Source organism: Carcharodon carcharias, chromosome 7, assembly GCF_017639515.1.
Source record: "Carcharodon carcharias isolate sCarCar2 chromosome 7, sCarCar2.pri, whole genome shotgun sequence".
Taxonomy (NCBI): Eukaryota; Metazoa; Chordata; class Chondrichthyes; order Lamniformes; family Lamnidae; genus Carcharodon; species Carcharodon carcharias.
Window position 1 is genome coordinate 24,249,992 of NC_054473.1, and position 20,037 is coordinate 24,270,028.

At 41.9% G+C, this 20,037-nt stretch overlaps 1 protein-coding gene across 1 annotated transcript in view; it reads right to left on the reverse strand.

The window, feature by feature from the left end:
- Window positions 1-20,037, reverse strand: part of LOC121279983 (inter-alpha-trypsin inhibitor heavy chain H3-like) — a 69,529-nt gene that overhangs the window by 5,136 nt on the left and 44,356 nt on the right. The window contains exons 16-19 of the mRNA XM_041191605.1: window positions 10,675-10,713; window positions 9,858-9,971; window positions 8,292-8,493; window positions 4,943-5,115 (exon numbers count right to left, since the gene is read on the reverse strand). Of these exons, the coding sequence (XP_041047539.1) occupies window positions 4,943-5,115; window positions 8,292-8,493; window positions 9,858-9,971; window positions 10,675-10,713 (528 nt within the window). The remainder of the gene's footprint in view (window positions 1-4,942; window positions 5,116-8,291; window positions 8,494-9,857; window positions 9,972-10,674; window positions 10,714-20,037) is intronic.

Here is a 20,037-nt window from a genome sequence, read left to right on the forward strand (position 1 = left end):
CTTCAAATAATGCATTGAGTCCCATTTGGATCTTCGATATAACAGAGTCTTTGCCTAAATTCGCTGAAGGTGGAGTTGAGAAATATTTTATTTCATTTGAAAAGGGTGCTGCAAAGCTGAAGTGGCCAAAGGACACATGGACTCTCATTTCGCTAAGAATCTTGGTTTTGAAGACTATGGATATATTTATAGTCTTTCAGAATAACAATCTTCAGATTATGACGCTGTTAAAACTGTGGTACTTAATGCTACCGAGCTTGTCCCTGAAGCCTATTTGTTGAAATTTTGGTCTTTACAGAAAAGACCAAATGAAACATTTGGATAATTTGCCAGGGAGGAAGAAATGTTGCGGGACTGGTGGTTTCGATCCCTGAAGTTTGAACAAAATTTTGAGAATGTGAGGGAGATAATGATCCTGGAAGAATTTCAAAATAGCATCCCAATCGCTATTAGGCCACACCTGGAAAACTGTAAGATTTCTAAGGCACAGGAAGCAGCAGTTCTGGCAGATGGGTATGATATACTAAATAAGCAGCTTGGAGGAATTAGATCTCCATTTGTAAATCCACAGAGAGGCTGGAGGGACAGAAAAGAGTCTAGCTTTGTAGAGAAGTCAGAAACTGTCCCAGTCAAGAAAAATGATAGTGTAGAAGATGAAAGGGATGTAAAGAAGCCACTATGCTTTTATTGACATAATTCAGGGCATCTCAAAGTCCATTGTGGGAAGCTGAATGGCAAACTTGTGACAATAATTGGAACACTTAAGGAGTCTTTAGAAAAGGCTGTACCAGGAAAGAAAATGGGTATTAAAACAGTCTCAATGGTACAAGTGAAAAGTCTTCTCTCAGAACCCACTAGATAGGGGGATATTGCTCAGGCTAGTCAAGGGATTTCTTCCTTGACTACAGCTAAAGTGAGTCAGGTTACTGGAGATTTTAGAGGTTTTGTCTCTAAGGGAGCGGTGTCCCCTTACTCCTCCAACAAAAGAAGTAAACAAACTATTATTTTGATAGACACCGGGGAAAATCAGTTATAGATGGTGGCTGATGATACGATTTGTGTCCCAGATGACTTGATGAAGGAAAAAGTGTTAATGAAGATATTTATGAGATTTATTAACCTGTTTCCTTATGTAAAGTCAATTTACGAAATGACTTAGTTAATGGAATTGTTACTGTGGCAGTTGTTCCTTGTTTACCTGTTGAAGGGGTAGATTTTATATTGGGTAATGATTTGGTCAGCATAGATGGTAAAATGTCAACGACAGGGTTGCAGCAGGTGCTTGATTATGTTGATCTTGCCAAACTCCTAAAAATTACTGTACCAAACATGAGAAGCTTATTGCCAATAATAAGCAATTGAAGGGAAAACTGATCAATGTAGAGAACCCACCTTTTCCCACTAAAGAGCAATTTGCTAATGAGAAACACGAACTGTTGAGAACGCTGGAGCGTTGGTCACAGAACACTTGAATGAGGACTTGATACATCTAAATAATAAACTTATAGAAGCAAATTCAACAAGAGTAAATTTTCAAGTAAAACTTAATTGAGACTTCTGATATTTGAAGTTAATCAAGTATCGTGATTTTTTTTTTGGCAACTGACCATCATCTTCTCAAGGGTAATTAGGGATGGGCAATAAATGCTGGCCTAGCTAGCGATGCCCACATCCCATAAAATGATTTTTTAAAAATGTCTTGAACAGAAAAAGGAATTACTGATGAATCAGAACAGTTGATTAAATGCAAAATTAAAAACCAAGACTGTTGAACTGTTAGAACTTCATTGTAAAATAAGCAATGAGATTCTTGAACTCTGATACAATCTGGAGAACAAAAAGAATGAGATGGGCCGCATGGAAGGACAGATCTGTGGTTTGAAAGCAAATAAGGAAAATTTGAAGAAACGGATCGAGGATCTAATGAGTGAATTGGAAAAGTCTAAGGGGCAGTCAGTGACCATAGAAGCAAGATCTTGAAATGCCCATGTGAAGTTGTTAAGCTTGTATAGGAATTCCACAGGAAACTCTGAAACAAACTGAACCGACCAGAACAGTTGCTGAGCCGAATGAAAAGATTATCAAACTTGGAAAAGATGAGAGCAAACAAATATTTGGGTGTAATTGTGAAAGAAGTGGAAATGAAGGTTCTATTTTTGAAACATCAATGGGAAAAATATGAATGTTTTCAGAAGACTGGAACATCTCTTGGATAAACTAGAAAGTGACTTGAGTAAAAAGAAGAAAAACTCCCTCAGTGCAAGTTTATTCATCTAAGGAAAGGAGAAAGTCTGTTATGGAAGAAGTGAGTGAAGAATATAAATTTGAAGCTGGTTGTCAGTCAGACATACGCAGTTTCCATAGCAAACTTAAAAGACCCATTGAAAGCTTACTTCCATTAATACAGGAGAAAAATAAGAAAAACCCCATGTTCTTCTCTAGTAAAGTTGAGAAAGTCATTTGTATCGCATAGTGTGACTAATTTACATCCGTATGTGAAGAAGAGAAAACTGCCAGAGTTTTGGTTTGCAATCACACCAGCAAGGTTGAAAACCCTGATATAAAATAGTGGTACAAGCTGGTCAAGATGTTTCTAAAGAAAACTTTAATGCATCTTCACTACTTTTGGTTGACCATGAAAGAATTATGACCAAAGACTGTGTGATTGTTGATATACAATCACTTTAAAGAAAAGCTCAAATGTAATCGATGTTCTATTCAGAGTTTAAGATATAGGAGAAAGGGTAGGTTCTGAGTTATGATAATTCTGAGTAATGATAATTCTATGATGTTTAAATCCTGCTAATCCTACTTGTTACATGTACTAGCTTTTGGTTTGGTTAAATCATTGTAACTTTATAATATGATATGTGTAACTGGGGAACAAAATGATAAGTTTATCTGTATAGTATGCAATAAGCTATTTATTAGAAGTTTTGATATTAAATAATTCTTGTAAAGGAATTCCTGTTAACAAATGCCCCTGGCTGGCCTGCTAGTGCTTTGCTAGTGACATAGGTGCAGTCAGTCATACCTTGCACCCTTGGAAAACCAGCCATGGCCGTAAAGCCTGTGGGTCTTTCGGTCTGATTATTGTGGTCAATGGTGTAGGCTATGAGTTAACCTGCATGTGGCATCTGTGAACAATTTTATACAATGTTGCACTGCAAGCTGGGTAATGCCACTCAAGTCCCTACATGTGACCTGAAATGAGACTGAGGCAAAGGCATTGGGTGGCCCCTCAGCCACTATGTTAGAAAGAGAAGTCACAGTCGCTCTGGAAAGCTGAAGTCTTCTCAAGCACTCTATCTCTATCATCTGCAGGTAAGTCATTTGTACCCTGTATACATGTATAGCTTCCTATAACTTCCAGCCTCTGTGGCTACAGCACCCTGCCCTCAGCAGCCCCTTGCTCCTCTGCAGGTTGAGCTCCCTCATATACTTCTTGTGACTCCTGTCCCTGTTCATCTGGCCTTTTTTTAAAATTCATTCCTGGGATGTGGGCTTCTCTGGCTAGGCCAGCATTTATTGCCCATTCCTAATTGCCCTCGTTCAGAGGGTATTTAAGAGCCAACCACATTCCTGTGGGTCCGGAGTCACATGCAGGCCAGACCAGGTAAGGACAGCAGATCTCCTTCCCTAAAGGGCGCTAGTGAATGAGAAGGGTTTTTATGACAATTGGCAATAGCTTTGTGGTCATCATCAGACTTCAATTCCAGATTTTCATTGAATTCAAATTTTACCATCTGTCGTGGTAGGATTCAAACCTCGGTCCCTAGAGCATTACTGTGAGTCTCTGGAATACCAGCCCAGTGACAATACCACTACACCACCTCCCTCTCCTCCTCTTCCCCTCTCTCCTGTCCTCCTCATTGGAGGATGTATCTCCAACAGAAATAACTATGCCCATAAGACACAGAATGACAATGCCACGGTGGTGATATATTGCTAAATCTGCCAATTTGCAGATAATATAATGCCTAAGACCCCTGGTACTATCTAGGGATTCTGGAACTTCCAAGAGTAGCCAGTCAAAAGCCTCTCAGCAGTCTCTGCTTTTTTTATTATTCATTCACAGGATGTGGGCTTCGCTGGCTGGGCCAGCATTTATTGCCCATCCCTAGTTGCCCTTGAGAAGGTGGTGGTGAGATGCCTTCTTGAACCGCTGCAGTCCTGCTCAAGTCAGACACAGACCCAACTGTAGCCTTTATATCTGCCCTTATTATCCATCGAAATTATCACATCCAGGATGTATTATTGCAGTCGATTAGACTGCGAACAAGGTTAAACGGTCTTTAATTGCTAATTTCAAAATGACTCCCGATCTTGGAGTCTGCTCGCCCGCCATATTATTGCCAGCAGGCATGATGATGTCGCGATTGCGATATGATGTCATCACGCTGGATATTACATCGTCACAAGATGAAAACAGTCCCCTTTTCACAAGGTAAATTCAGCCTATGGTGTCATATTCATATCAATTTCAGTGAATAATGGAAGTTGCTGCTTTTAGGACATACATCCTGCAGAGTCATCACTAAATATGATGCTGGAGTATAACAGCTTTTTCATAGAAAAGAATTTGGAAAACCTCTGTACAAGAGCTGTACATACTGTTAGTGGCATTTAGTAGTTATAACAACACCAACAATAACTTCTATTTATAAAGCATCTTTAACGTAATATAAAGTTCCAAGATACTTCACAGGGGCATTTAAAACAAAATATAACAAAGAGCAACATATGGAGATATTAGAGCAGAGGACCAAAGATTGGTTAGGGGGTAAATTTTAAGCCGTGTCTTCAAGGAGGAAAGTGAGATGAAGAGGCAGAAAGCTTTAGGGTTTGAATTCCAGAGCTTAGGGCCCAAGCAGCTTAAGGCACGGCCATCAATGGTAACATGTTTAATTATGTTTGAGCAGCTAATGAAGTGAATACATACCGAGTAATCCATGGGTCATATTTGAAAGCCTGTGGCTGTCAATTGTATAAAATCCCAGAAAGTCTCTGTGTAGAGGATGATTTTTCCAGACCCGATGCAGCACAATAACAAATGTTGCATCATCTCCCATTGTTAGTGTGAGATTCCTTTCTTTCATGATTGAAATTGAGAAACTAGGAAGTAAATGTTAGAGATGATAAATTATTCAGTATCTAAACTGAATGTTGAATGTAAACAAATAAAACTCTCAATTATCCATTTTATTAATACATTATTCATAACTTTTATATATTAATAAGCATACAATCCATAAAGAAACACTGCAGATAGTAGTCTGTTGTAACTCTCTACCCTGTGCCACTGAATGTGGGCAGGGGTAATGTTTTTGCCCGTTTGTTAGTCTGTTTGTCTGTAAACAAAATATCTCAAAAACTAATGGACGAATTTTAACAAAGCTTGCTCCACAGTTAGTGTATGGCCCAATGAAGAATTGATTAGCTTTTGGTGAAGCTGCTGATCTAGATCCTGGATTTTTTTTTAATGGATCTGTTAACATTGCGGGATAGGGGCAATTTACTTTTTTTAGAATGTTGTTTTACTTTGAACATTGTTTTAAAATGTGGGTTGTCTCAGCTGCTGTGGTGGAATTTGTCACAGCTGTCAAAATGTGAACAGAGTTTTCAGAGCAGGTTATTAGATGTGGATTGGCCTGAAGCCTCCTCAGTGAAATTGAAGTTCTTAATAAAACAATTTACTTTTCCAGCTTTGTAGTTAAAGAGCATCAATCAAACACGGAAAAGCCTCAAGGGAGAGCTGTGTAATTGTAATTATGCTGAGTTAACACAGTGTGGCGAAGCATTTCAGTGTTAATCTTACTCTTTTTGAAACAATACTTTGAATAGGACTTCAGATGTGACTTGGAAAGGGACTTGAAAGAGTAATTTGCAATCAGAGCAGATGCATGGAGGGAATGGGAGGATACTAAGGAGAGGAAACTGTCAGCCTGAAAGCAGTGAGGACTGCTTGTGGTGCAACCTCCTGCCAACCTCAATCAAGCACAAAAGATATTGGGGCTCAAATTTTGGCAGAGCAACTTGAACATTGTCTAATGATGGTGTTGGAGCATGCTGATAAGAGTGTAAAAACAGAAGATATAAGGGCAAGAGTAGACCGTACAGTGCCTGGTGCCTGCTCTGCAATTCAGTATGATCATGGCTGATCTTCTGCCTCAACTCCGCTTTCAAACCTGCTCCCTATGTCCTTTGATTCCCAGGGAGACCAAAAATACATCTATCTCAGCCTTTAATATACTCAACAATGGAGCACCTGAAGCCCTAAGCAGTGAAGAATTCTGAAGATTCACAAACCACTGAGTAAAGAAACGTCTACTCATCTCAGTGCTAAATGAGTGACCACTTATTCTGAGACTGTGCCTTCATGTTCTAGGTTCCGCGGTGAGGAGAAACAGCCTTTCAGTAACTATTCTGTCAAACCACTTCAGAATCTTGTATGTTTCAATGAGATCACCTCTCATTCTTCTAAAATCCAGAAGGTATAGGTTTCATTTACTCAGCTTCTCAACATCAAACAGCCCAGGCCCAATTTAGTGAAGCTTCACAGTACCGCCTCCAACACGAGTATATCCTTCCTTAAATATGGAGACCAAAACTGCACACAGTCCTCCACATATAGTCTCACCAAAGTTTGTATATTTATAGCAAAACCTCTTTATTCTTGTACTTCAGTCCCCTTGCAATAAAGGCCAATGTGCCATTTGCTTTCCTAATTGCTTGCTGTACCTTTGTGTTCCTTATATGAATGTAACCAAGTCTCTATGAACATCAATATTTAGAAGTTCCGTGCCTTTTAAAAAATATTCTGCTTTTCTGTTCTTAAACCAAAGTGAATAACCTCACACTTCCCCACATTATAGTCCATTTGCTTCCTTGTTGCCCATTTATTTAACCTGTTTTTATCTCTTTGCAGCCTCCATGCAATCAGCTCATAGATTACATTGTCACCTAGCTTTGTATCTTCAGCACAGCACCTCATCTTCCGACTAGGCACTTTACAGCCTTCCGGACTGAATATTGAGTTCAACAATTTTAGATCATGAACTCTCTCCTCCATCCCCACCCCCTTTCCGATTTTACCCCTCCTTTTTGTTTTTTCCAATAATTTATATAGATTTTTCTTTTCCCATCCATTTCCATTATTTTTAAGTGTATTTCCATCCATTGTTTTATCCCTACCTTTTAGCCTATTTCGATCCCTTCCCCCCACCCCACCCCCACTAGGGCTATCTGTATCTTGCTTGTCCTGCTTTCTACCCTTAATTAGCACATTCCTTTAGATAATATCACCACCTTCAACACCTCTTTGTCCTTTTGTCTGTGACATCTTTTGGTTATCTCCACCTATCACTGGCCCTCTATCCTCTTCTTGTCCCACCCCCCTACCCCACCTTAAACCAGCTTATATTTCACCTCTCTTCTATTTTTATTTAGTTCTGTTGAAGGATCATTCGGACTTGAAACGTTAACTGTGCTCCTCTCCGCAGATGCTGCCAGACCTGCTGAGTTTTTCCAGGTATTTTTGTTCTTGTTTTAGATACATTATTTCTGGTCTCTTTGTCTAAGTCATTTACATAGATTGTAAATAGCTGAGGTCCCAGGACTGATCCTTGCTGAATTCCACTAGTTACAGCTGACAATTTGGCAATGCCCTGTTTATCTTTACTCCTCGCTTCCTCATCATTAACCAATCCTCTATCCATGCTAATATATTATATGCAACTCCATGCATTCTTATCTTGCATAATAGCCTTTTATGTGGCACCTTATCAAATGCCATATGGAAATCCAGGTATACTACACCTGGTTCTCTTTTATCTACCTTTCCAGTTACATCCTCAGAACTCAGACAAATTCATCAAACACAATTTGGTAAAACTATGTTGAGTTTATCTAATCACACTATGATTTTCTAAGTACTTTTTTAAGACATACTTAGTAATAGAACAGGTTAACCTTGCTTCAGGTATTTGACTGTTATAAATCTTCATTTAGGGTTGCTACTGCAGCAACATTGCTATTCTGTCTTGTGTGTGTGATGTTGACTTCTTGGTTCTTTGTATTTTTGCAATGTTGTAACTATTATAATTTGAAAAATGCAAAGATCAACCAAAAATAATGTCTATCATAGTGCATTTATTGTACAAATTACTTTGGCATTGCAAAGTATGAGATTCAAACTAAGTGAACATTTTGCTTCTTGGCTATATTTGTTGCCACCAACTGTATCCTGAAAGAGAAAATGTAATGATGTTGCATTAGTGCATAAAATGTACCTCTCTTTTGTTAAAGATGCTGTCGCTGACCAAGGGAAAATAATTTTGTCTTCTCCATGAAAGACCGTAATCATTTTAGTTGATACTTCAACTTTCATATCCATTCTGTTGTTCACAATTCCAAACTTTCCAAAGTAAGTGTTTATTTTATCAATATTTTCTATTTTCTTTTCTCCAATCAACTCTCCATTTACCACAAAATCTGGATGAAAATTTCAAAAAAGATTAGTTAATGTTAATCCATTGTCATAATGTCAAATAAAAATCAGAATCACTTTTTCATGCAGTCAAATGACGAATGCAAATAATTGTTATAGGGAGGAACTAGCAAACTGGTAATCATGTGGGCCCGGCTGAATTATTGACAGCTGAGAAAATGAACAAAATGCTAGGAAACGGATACATCTTGGTAAAAGCAAAATACTGTGGATGCTGAAAATCTGAAATAAATACAGAAAATGCTGGAAAAAAGTCAGCAGGTCTGACAGCATCTGTGGGCAGAAACAGAATTACCATTTTAAGTATGTATGACTCATTAACATATTGGTGATATTAATGAGGAACCCTCATTATAATAGCTATGATGTTTCTAGAAAAAGTTCCTTTTTGATTTTATTTATATGTAGATTGCATTAAGGACCATGAACTAAATTGAAAAAAATTGTGCTTTAAATAATCTACAATGACTTCTGCCTCTAGAAAGACAAAGGATGGTTGAGGTTCAGTGAAGTGGCTATAATGTCAATGATTAAGGTATTTATTGCAAATATAAGTAGTCTGTACCCATTGTCCTTTATTGCTGGAAGGCTATTTCAGAGATCCATGAGTAAAAATAAGAGGAAATAACGAATACCAACTGAATTATCTATAAGATTTGCACGAAGCAAAAATACACTTAAGCCACTTCATAAAATTAGAAGCATCTTACTGATCTGGCAATTTAAAAGGCCAAAAGTTCAAATCCTGGTTTCATCTGACTTTTACGTTGAAACATACAAGATCCTGAGGGGTCTTGACAGGGTGGATGGGGAGAGGATGTTTCCTCTTGTGGGAAAATCTAGAACTGAGGGTCACTGTTTAAAAATAAGGGGTCGCCCATTTAAAATGGAGATGAGGTGAAATTTTTTCACTCGAGAGGGTCATGAGTCTTTGGAAATCTCTTCCTGAAAAGGCAATGGAATCAGAGTCTTTGAATCTTTTTAAGACAGAGGTGGATGATTCTTGGTAAGCAAGGGGGTGATAGGTTATCGAGGGTAGGCAGGAATACCATCAGGTTACCATCAGATCAGCCATGATCTTATAGAATGGCAGGGCAGGCTTGAAGGGCTGAATGGCTTACCCCTGCTCCTTGTTCGTATGTAAACGTGGAAAAGCACCTTAATAAAACTGAGGCTTTATTTTGTATGCTACTCACTACAAAAGTTATTTTCTGATCCATTTTTCCTTTTAAATCACAGTAGTAAATGGCCAGCATTAATGTCACTGTACACTCTGCAAACTCAGATGTTTCTGTTTGGTAGCAATGTGCTGCTATTTTTATTTCCTTGTGACACTGCTTGCACTTACCTGTATAAGGATCTGTGACCAGATTTAGAATTGCACCTGGTTTCCCATCAATGTTGAAACAAATGGCATCACTGTGATCATTTATTGAAATGATAAAATGAGGATCACTGTCAACTTGAAAAAGATGTCAAAAGTTTTAGAACATTTAAATTGTTGCCACTTTAATATAAAGCAAGTTTTGAATCCATGATACTTCAATTTCACAGATGTAAAACAACCGTGAATGAAAGCCAGACATTTCTTCTGCTTGTTCTGAATTTGGCAGGAAGCCAGGGTTTAAAACAATGGATTCTGTACTGAATCTCATGATGTGCTGAAGAGAAATTGGCCTCTAGTTAGCCATGGGTATTTACAGTCATTAGACCTTATGGCCTTAAAGCGACACAGTTCCATTTTAGCAGCAAAATAATACCAGGACAAGGCATTTACCTCACAGGGGGAACTGGGAAAAGCATCACATGCAATTGAGGGAGACAAAACAAACGTATGAGTAGCCAAGAGATCTCTGAAAATGAAGATGCAGTAGAATTATGGTAACAATAGTAAAAGATTTTTCAGCTATATCAGAAGATCATTAGGAACGCTAAAGAATACTGTAGCGCAGATTCAAACCATTTCTCAAGTTAGGATTATTTAGTATCAGTCAACATTCCTATAGGTGATACTTAAATTCCAGAATGTGTTTTGGAGGCAGCGTATTGATGTTTTTGAGGAAGTTACCAGGGTAGCAGATTAGGGAATTCAGCAGGCCTAGACCTCCAGTGAACTTTTTGATAAGGAATTTCACACTAGTTTATTTCACAAGATAGATTCTGGCGGTATAAGTAGGGATTTGAAGTGCTGACATATGAATTGACTCAAATCTCACAGCCAAAGCGTTGTAGTTAATGAATCTGGTTCAACCTGGAGGTATGCTGCTAGTAGTGACCAGCTGATAAGTCCTGGATCCATTTCTATTCACTGTCTTTATCAATGATCTTAACAGCGGTGTTAGGATTGTGGTCAGTATGTTTGCAGATGACAGCAAAATCTGTGCAAGGATTAAGACAGTAGAGGAGTGCAAGCAAATGCAAGCAGATTTAAATATGCTAAGAAAGCAGACCACATAATGCCAAATGACTTTTAATCTAGGTAAATGCAGTGACATACATCTTGGGCCAACACAGTATATACATATCATTTGCAGGGAAAGTTACAGGTTGAGGGAGAAAAAGATATTGCTGTTATGGAGCACAGATCACTATAGGCTTTTGATCAATGTAGAGAAATTGTAGCTAAAACTGACAGGAAATTGAAATGTATTAATAGAACTCAGCCAAAATTTTGCGTTCCGAGGCTGGGTGTGCGCCCGACCTGCACGCATGTAAAATAGTGCAAAAAGATGTCAGGCGTGCATCCCGATGTCATTGTGCACACGTGCAATATTGAGGACGATGGTGCACGGAGTCGGGGCAGCACCCACCGACAAGTATAAGATCAATTAAGACTATTGAAAAGCCAATTGTCAGCGATTTTACGTTGCCCGTGCAATTTTTAGCTCATCGCACGGGCAAAACGGGCGAGTGGATTTCACGCTTTTATCATTTCCTCATCCACGGGCAGGATAAAAGGCCTCCGGAGCAGCAGCACTTTCTCTGTCATTGCCAGTTCTTTGCTGTGTAAGTACAGAGTTTCCCAGAGTTTCTTGGCATTACATTTGATTGTCAAGCCTGCATTTCAGCATCTCAGGTCCTCATCTTCCCTATAAGGTTCCCCTGAGTATTGCAGCACAGTTCTCCTTCATTTTCAAGGCACTGCTCCTCTGCATCCCACCTAATGGGGATAGTGTGTTCCGCTGGTAGAACCTCCCCTGGAGAGGAAGAAAGGGGCAAGAGGGAGAGGAGGCCAGGCAGGCACCGTCCCAGGGACTGACCTTTAAGTGGCAAGGCAAGGGCCCAGTTGGTGCAGGGCCAGCGGGGAGGCCAAGGCGGAAGGGCATGCCAAAGACACCACTACCCAGCATCTAAAGTATTCAGGAAGCATTCCAACTATCTTCAGATGTCCGACATTCAGTGCTGCATGGACAGTCACAGTAATATGTCACATGAAAGGTCCGGAAATCGCCTCCAGCTGCATGGGCGAACAACCCATGTTGGTGTCTTTGAGGGTCACAGTGGTTATCAATGTCTATGTCTCTGGTTCTTTTCAGGGCTCAGTGGGGGATCTGTGTGGCATTTTTCAATCAGCTGCACACAGTTGTGTTAAGCTCATAACTGGTGCTGTCTTTAGACATGTCTGCACTTTCAGCCACTTCCGGACAGATGAGGCGGGCCAGGCAGAGAGAGCAAGAGGCTTTGCTGCAATGGCTGGATTCCCCCATGTCCAAGCTGTAATAGATTGTACTCACATGGCCATCAAGGCGCCAGCAGGCGAAAAGAAAGGGATTCCACTCAAAGAATGTTCAAATCGTTTATGACCACAGGACATGAACAAACAAAGTGTCCATTCCTAACAAGAGTAAAAAAAAAGATACACAAAATGTCACCTGTGACACGTCCCTGCTGTGCTCAAGGTGTCTTCAACTTATGTTTGTGGGTGCTGCATCTTGGAGACCCCCTCTCACTGACAGTGATTGGAGGCAGCTTGCTGACTGTGCTGGCCTGATGGCCCTGACGACCTTGGCGGTCGTCCCCGGCCGCTGGAGCCCATGTAGATTCCGCCTGGGAGGGTGCATCCAGCCCCATAGCTGGGCACTCTTAAATTGTTGCGACATCATCAGATGCAGCAGCCACTGGCAGAGGGGCAGAGAAGCTGGTACCCTCATCCAGAGCACCCTGATAGAAGCCACAGAGATGATAGGCAGCTCGTCTGCCAACATGATGTGCACTTGCACCCCCCTGCTCACCATTGATGGACTGGGACCTAGCAGTGAGACTAGGTGCTTCCTCCATCTCTGACACTGACAGTGACCTCCTGAGTCTGTTCCTGAAGCTGCCTTTCCATGAAAGTCGCCACTTCCTCAATGGAGGAGGCTGTGCGCTTGGTGTTAAGGGTCAACACAGAACTCAGGCTTTGTTTGGACTCCTCCTCCATGACGGAGACCATGGCATGCAGACCCTCATGGATTTCCACCAGTTCTCCCTGCGCATCCCACTGGATATCCAGCATCTGCCACCTGATAGAAGATTCCAGAGGCTCATCATCTGCCTCGGACGCAGCATGGTCATGGGCTCCAGCTGTGCTCCCATTGACAGCTCCCTGGGGCCTCTCTGCCTCTACCAGCTCCTCAAGCGGGTGTGATGCACCCGCACTGCTGTGTGTTACCCATGGAGCCGAATACCTAACTCCCACTGACGTGTGAGTATCTGCGCTGGTGCCTGGTTCAGAAAGACAGTGTGATGATGGTGCAGGTATGCTCTTGTCTCTGGAACACCATGGGGGGTCCTCAGGGTGGCTAGCGGCTCCTGTGCGTGGCACATCTGTGGAGCAAGGCAAAAGATCAGTACCTTCAATCATCAAGGTCACAATGCATGCTAGGCGAGCTGAGGAGTTCAGAGTGGAGAGCTGCTACAAGGTGCCACCTGCGTTGGAGCATCAATGGGCTCTCTGGCTAAAACAGTTCAATTTCTAATGAGAGGAGCCCGTTATCTCTGTCATCTGCACTCTTATCTTCATCCGAGACACCCGCCTCACCACGACCGGAGAAGCGAGCTGGCCACGTGGGGAGGTGGCATTCAAGCTCTAGTGCATCACTCTCATGTTTAGTGAGGAAGTACAGATTTGGCACTCCTCCATCTGTTATGACGACTTTTCTCCTCACAGGGAAAAATAGCCTCATTATTGCTGCTTCTCCCTGAAGGTCCTTTCCTGGTTCTCACCTGCCCTCCCACCTGGGCATTAGGCAGGCCGTGTCATTGTGGCACATCTCACCCTGCAATACACCGAGGCCAGTTGTGTTGACATCCCAGCCTTGGCAGAGCAGGCTTCAATGGCAGTTGGCATATACACTCTTAGACCCCTGAACATTCCGGGTAACGGGCACCCACCTAAAGTTCTCCGCACAGGTCCATGCCATTTCTGCGCTTGCAATGACCTGTTAGGTCAGCAAGAGTATTTTTTGTGGCACTGAAGCCACATTTGGCACACCATGTCATGCCCACTGACCTGGACGGTGACCTCTGTCCAGGCCCTCTTGGTCTGGTAAAGCGGCCTTCTCCTGTCGTCCCTGGGCATTAAAATGTGCTGCCTGGCACTGACCACCTCCACCAGGCACTTATCTGAGAAACGGTGGGCAGAGTGCCCACCCAAGTTGCCCTCCTGCCTTCCATGACTTCCAAGGGCTGAGGCCATGACTGCACACAGGATACTTCTTAGACAGCTTCCAGACAGCTCCCTCAGCCTCCCCACAACTCCTGGCAGCCTTCAGGGAGCTGCCTCTTCCGTTTTTGAACACCCCACCAGGTCCCCATTGGACCCGGTGCCAGAGGCGTTCCTGCCCCCATGCACGGAGAACACATACGGCGGTTGCGTTTCACGCTGGGCGAGCCTTAATTGGCCACCCAGCATAAGATTGCGTTCAAAACATAATCTCGGCTGGGAGTAGGTTTTATATCACTTCTGGCTGTGCCAACTTGGGCACAACCCAAGGGTAAAATTCAAGACTATGAATTATAAATCAAAGGACACTGTGGCCTAGATTTTTGTCTGCGCGTTAGGTGTGCAGAGACAAGAGAATTACTGGCTCTGGGAACCCGACTTCTAAAAACGTCTGAATGAGCATCAGAGTTTTGGTCCTGGGTGGGTGACATATCCGCCGACCCTGGAAGTAGTGAAGGGTTGGAGGTGGGCCAGGTGTAGGTTGGGCAACTCGGGTGCAGATAAAAAGTGGGTCCTCAAATGCCCATCTGAGGGGTTGGTCATCCATGGTGAAGTCCCTGTGCCTTGGCGGAGACATCATTGATTTGTCAGGTGAGTGGGAACTCCGTAAATGTCCAACTGTTAGCTGACCCTGGAACAGATGACCCATCAGGGACTTTCTTTAGGAAAAAATAGTCATTGTTGCTGCCTAATCACAGTGTACTATACTGAAGCTCTGAATGCACTGAATGAATTCACAAAATAGCCAGGGACATGACATCCATCATCTTGCCACCACTAATTGGTATAGATATTCTGCAGTCATGTAGTTAGCTGCCAAGACTAAGTGGATGAATGATTAATAGTGCCATGGTCATTATTCTATCCACTTGCCCTCTTGCCACCCATCTATCAGGATGTGCTCACAAAATTGAGCCTTGACCAGGTCCCTCACGTCTGCACACTGTCATGTTATAACAGTATGATTAAGAGAGAGGAAATCAGTAGGGCTATTGTTAGGAATTAGAGGTAGTTTTAAGTAAGTTATATGTGTATTTGTGTATGTTGGGAACAAGTTTAAGCTTTAAGTTTACGTTTACTTTATATATTTTTTTATTTGCATGTTAGAAAGGTAACGCCTGGAGCTTTTGTTTCATTTTAGAGTGGAGTCAGCAAGTCTGTGGGTTTGTTTGTATACCTGCATTTTAATGAGGTTTTATGACCCTTAAAGTGGTTTAGGGAAATTAAAACAAAGTAGGGGAAACTGCTGTTGCCTAGCAACAGGGGGCCCACAGAGACAGAGAAACAGAAAGCAGTTTGAGTTTAGTTGGTGATTATGGTCTAAGGTGAAGGGAGCAGTTTAAATATCTCTAGCTAGACATGCTAGCAAATTGCTGAGAAAAATAAGTCTAAGAATCTTGGATGGGTTGCTCTAAAGTTAAAGTAACAGTGAATGTTGAGCAAGTTCTGGATCTCAAGGGAAATACCAAGTTGTCAGCCGTCAACTTGGGGAGGGAACTGCAGGGAGCACGTTCTAAAGGCAAAGGAGAAATTCCCTAAGAAGTTTTTTTAATATAAGGCAAAGGACAAGGACAGGAATCTGGAACAAGATCCTGTTCACTAAGATTAAAGTAAGGAGCAGAGGAAAAGGTCCGAATTAAAGAGAGAAAGCTGCAAGGAGCAGAATCAAGGCAAAGTGGGTTTGCGAGAAGCCAGAAGATCTGAGGAGACAACCAAAGATTGTTGGCTCCTTACTACAGGCTTGCGAAGTAGTGGTGTTCTGTTGGCACAGATGAGTATCTGAGAGAGAGTGCGTGGAAGGCATAGTTTGAATGCATATGGCGATCCAGGGAAAAGGAACATCAGAAGGAAATGTTGAAACCCAGGAGGTGGATCCTTGTGGAAGAAGTGAAACTGTTTTGAGAAGATTCCAAAGTGAAGCATTGAGATTGAAAACCCTCATGTGAAAGACGGAATTCCATGAGATTGGTTGACTCACAGTGTGACAAGTGTCTGGGGGGAGTTGATGGGAGACCCATTGCATCTGCTTTGGCTGGCATTTGTCATTTGATCTTGGAGTGTGGTGTGTTCGACTGCAGGTCGCCTATTGATTTACATGGACTATGTGCTTACTATGAACATTAGAGTATAAAATAGATTTTGTAAGTTGTATTGTTCTTACAAATCTGTGTATATCTGTAAAGGTATGGTTGTGGGTGAAGGAGTAGTGTAATATAGTTCATCTTTCTTGTTTAATTGTTTTATTCTTTTGTTAAAAGTACATCAGCAAACTCTGCAGCTCTGTTCAATAGCCGCCCTCCGTGTTTCTAAACAAAAAATAAAAGTTAGGATCTATAAGCCAGGTTCCACACAGGGATCTGAGCTGTCCAGTGGTAACAATAGCTGGGATCATAACACTATCAGTAGTTATAGAGTGCAACATGCCCAGACTGGGGCTGGGCCTTCCTGACTGAGAACAATTCACTTGGTTGAACAGATGGCCATGGAGATTGCCAGGGATCCTGAGCAGCTGTCTGGTGATGGTGAATCGCTGGTAGCAGGTGATAAAGGCGGTGTTGAAATCACCTTGAAACATGGTGGTAATGGTGGAGGTCATGATGTCAGTTCATTGAACACAAGGGCATGTTGGCATGAAAGGGAGTGCAAGGATGGGATTGCATCATATGGGCAGCAGGAGCATGGCTAAAGGCAATGGCATACATCAGAGAGTGCTTTCACACTGAGAAGGGCTAAACCTAAAAAACTTCTTTATGTCTCACAAAGTCCCAGCTCTGCTCCTTCATCCCCCAAGCCAGACATCCCTCAGGTATGAAGAGGAGGAAGAGATGTTCAAGGAGGCAGAGTAACATTGGACTAGCCCATACTCTGACAACACAAATACTGGCACATTGGAAAGAATTAGCGTACGTGTAGTCGATGGCATAGTGTGGAAGTCACCACACCAGAGTGCAGTATGAGGTATCAGAGTCAGAGACATCTGTGCAAAGTCACCCTCTGAGGGGGGAGAAAAGTCACAATGATGCTCCAGTAGGAATGAATGCGGAGCCTCAGGAGTTGCCTTCTGGGATACTATATTTGGACAATCAGCAGCAGATGTGTGGATATCTAGAGGAGTTTCCTGAGGTAGTAGTCTACATTGCGCATGTCACATTTCAGACACCTGTGGGACCAAAATCTGACTTGAGTGGAGGCAGCTGCTGGTTTATATGGGCAGCTGTCTCCGTGAAACACACATGCACAAACCCCAACCTGAGCCCACTTGCGGCCCCACGAAAATGGCAGATGCTGTGTTCAGGGGCAGGACTTTCGACTCCAGGCGTGTCCGCCATTTTGCTATGTAGCAAGAATTCAGGCCCATTTTGTCACAATACAAGTCACTGGTGAGAATGTATATGGAGGACTGTGCCCAGTTTTGGTCCCCCCCACTAATGACTAATACAGAGGCCTTGGAAAAGGAGGTACAGGAATGATTCCCAGTTTAAAGAACCTTGGCTACTCATAATCTCAAGGACCTTGGTCTATTTACTTTAAAGCAGTAAAGACTTAGATGGAGGTATATAAAATCCCTATTAATAGATTATTCCATTTTAACAGACATGGTTACACTCTGTAAGACTGGGAATAGACTGAATGTGAGGCACTTCTTCTTTTCCAAAGAGTAGTTAGCCTCTAGAAATGTTACCAGCTACTGTGAAGGATGATGACCATCTGCTTTCAAGAGGGAGCTTGATGGTCTTGACTGGGCAAAGGTCGCACCATATTGAAGATGAGTGTCTTTATTAGATTTGCCTATGTAATCTTCCGGACTGAAGGAGATGGAGAGGAATTTCCTTGTTCCTTAATAGCCATAATTTTTTTCCCTCTTTTTGCCTATCCCAAGATATTACATGGCTACGGGAATGGAGGAAGGGAGGGATTATTTAAACATGATGCTTTGGCCAACATGAGAATGGGGCAGACTTGATGGATCACCTGACTTTTCCTGTACATCAATTTTAAATGTAAATGTTACACATTTGAAAGGTTTACTAATACAGCTATATAAAACAATAAATGCTTAAGCTCCATCTTACCGTAGCTTAAAGTGGGTCTTCTAACTGCAGAGAAGAAAATGAAAATCAATGCATGATTAAATAACCACAGAAGTTTAAGGAATTTCATTAGTGAACATCTCTGTAATATCTCCTGGATTACAAGGGAATATGTATATATATTAGGTATTGCCATGATTTTGTATCATGTTACTGAATGCATTTATAACTCATTAGAATACAATGGATTATGTTATAATTCATTCTTTGGTGTGTCAATTAAAAAGCTTTTCAAAGTAGCTAAAGTCACTGCACAAGAGAAAACGTCATGCAATTGTCAATGATTTATATTTGACAAGGGAACTGTTGCATGTGTTACAGCAACTTACCACAATTATCAGAAACAGTTCAAAATCGAAATGTCTGGGCAGAATCTTCTGTTCGGCGTGCGGGGGCACACCAATGCGTAAAATGACGTGCGGTGACGTTGGGCCTGTCCCGACGTCACCGCATGTCATTCCGATCTTTCGTTTGGCGGGCGTGCACCGGGGTCAGCTGTTAAGGCCATTGTCCTTTTGTCTATGACATCTTTGGCAATCTCCTCTTTGCCTCCACCTATCACTGGCCCTCTATCCAGCTCTACCTGTCCCACCCCCCTCTACCAGCTTATATTTCATCTCATCTCTCTATTTCCTTAGTTCTGATGAAGAGTCATACGGACTCGAAACATCAACTGTGTTCCTCTCCGCAGATGCTGTCAGACCTGTTGAGTTTTTCCAGGTATTTTTGTTTTTGTTTCGGAGTTCCAGCATCTGCAGTATTTTGCTTTTAATAAGCTAACTAACCCTATTGAGAAAGCTGCCTGTCCTACTTTAAGGTTGGCGGGCAGGTGAAGCGCTCAGGCGGCCTTCGCATTTTTAATGAAACCTCTTCCACGGGCAGGATAAAGTTTCATGAAGGTTTTATAAATTAAATAAATGTTTTAATTAAAATTCGTAAACATATCCCAGCTCATGTGACACTGTCACATAGGGGACATGTCGGAATAATTTTCTTTTCTTTTTTTCTCACAACTTTTCAATATGTACTTAATCTCCCTGAGGCATGGAGCTGCATTTCTGTGCTCTTTCACACATGTGCAAAAGAGCGCAGGCCCCGACTCTCTCTCTATCTCTTCCCCCCCACCAACGCCTGCACAGGTAGCGCATGCTACCGGGTGTGCATCACACTAGGCGGGCCTTAATTGGTCCGCCCACGTAAAATGGCAGCGCGCAGCCAATATTGTGGGTGGCGAGCAGCTCTGCGTCCGCTCCTGACCAGCCCGCCCAACGGGGAGAAAATTCTCCCTTATGTCAAAAAAAGCTTACCATTATAGGATGCCCCTGTGAATGGCCTTCCTGAAAAACATGAAAACTTTGATATATTTATACAATTTTGAAAAATCCAAGTCCAGCATGTGTTTGTAATGCCAAGTTTAGTATAATGCTAAAAGAATTATGTAATTTCTGAAAGCCTTATTGAATTCCAAATCTAATTATTAGCTGTAGATAGTTTGATAACTTGGGAAACACTGAAAAATAGTTTGAGAAATTTGATAGCTTAGTTTTGGGATACATCTTGGTTCATGGGCATTACATTTGAAAATGTGTCTCAGAGGCATTAGATCTCAATAATCTCACACCTTTAGATGGGATGAAAAAGAATTAACATTGGCTCAAATAAACACTTTCCTGCTAAGTTACTAATCAAGTTCTTGATTAAATACAAATGAACCAAAATAGTTCTCTTCCCTC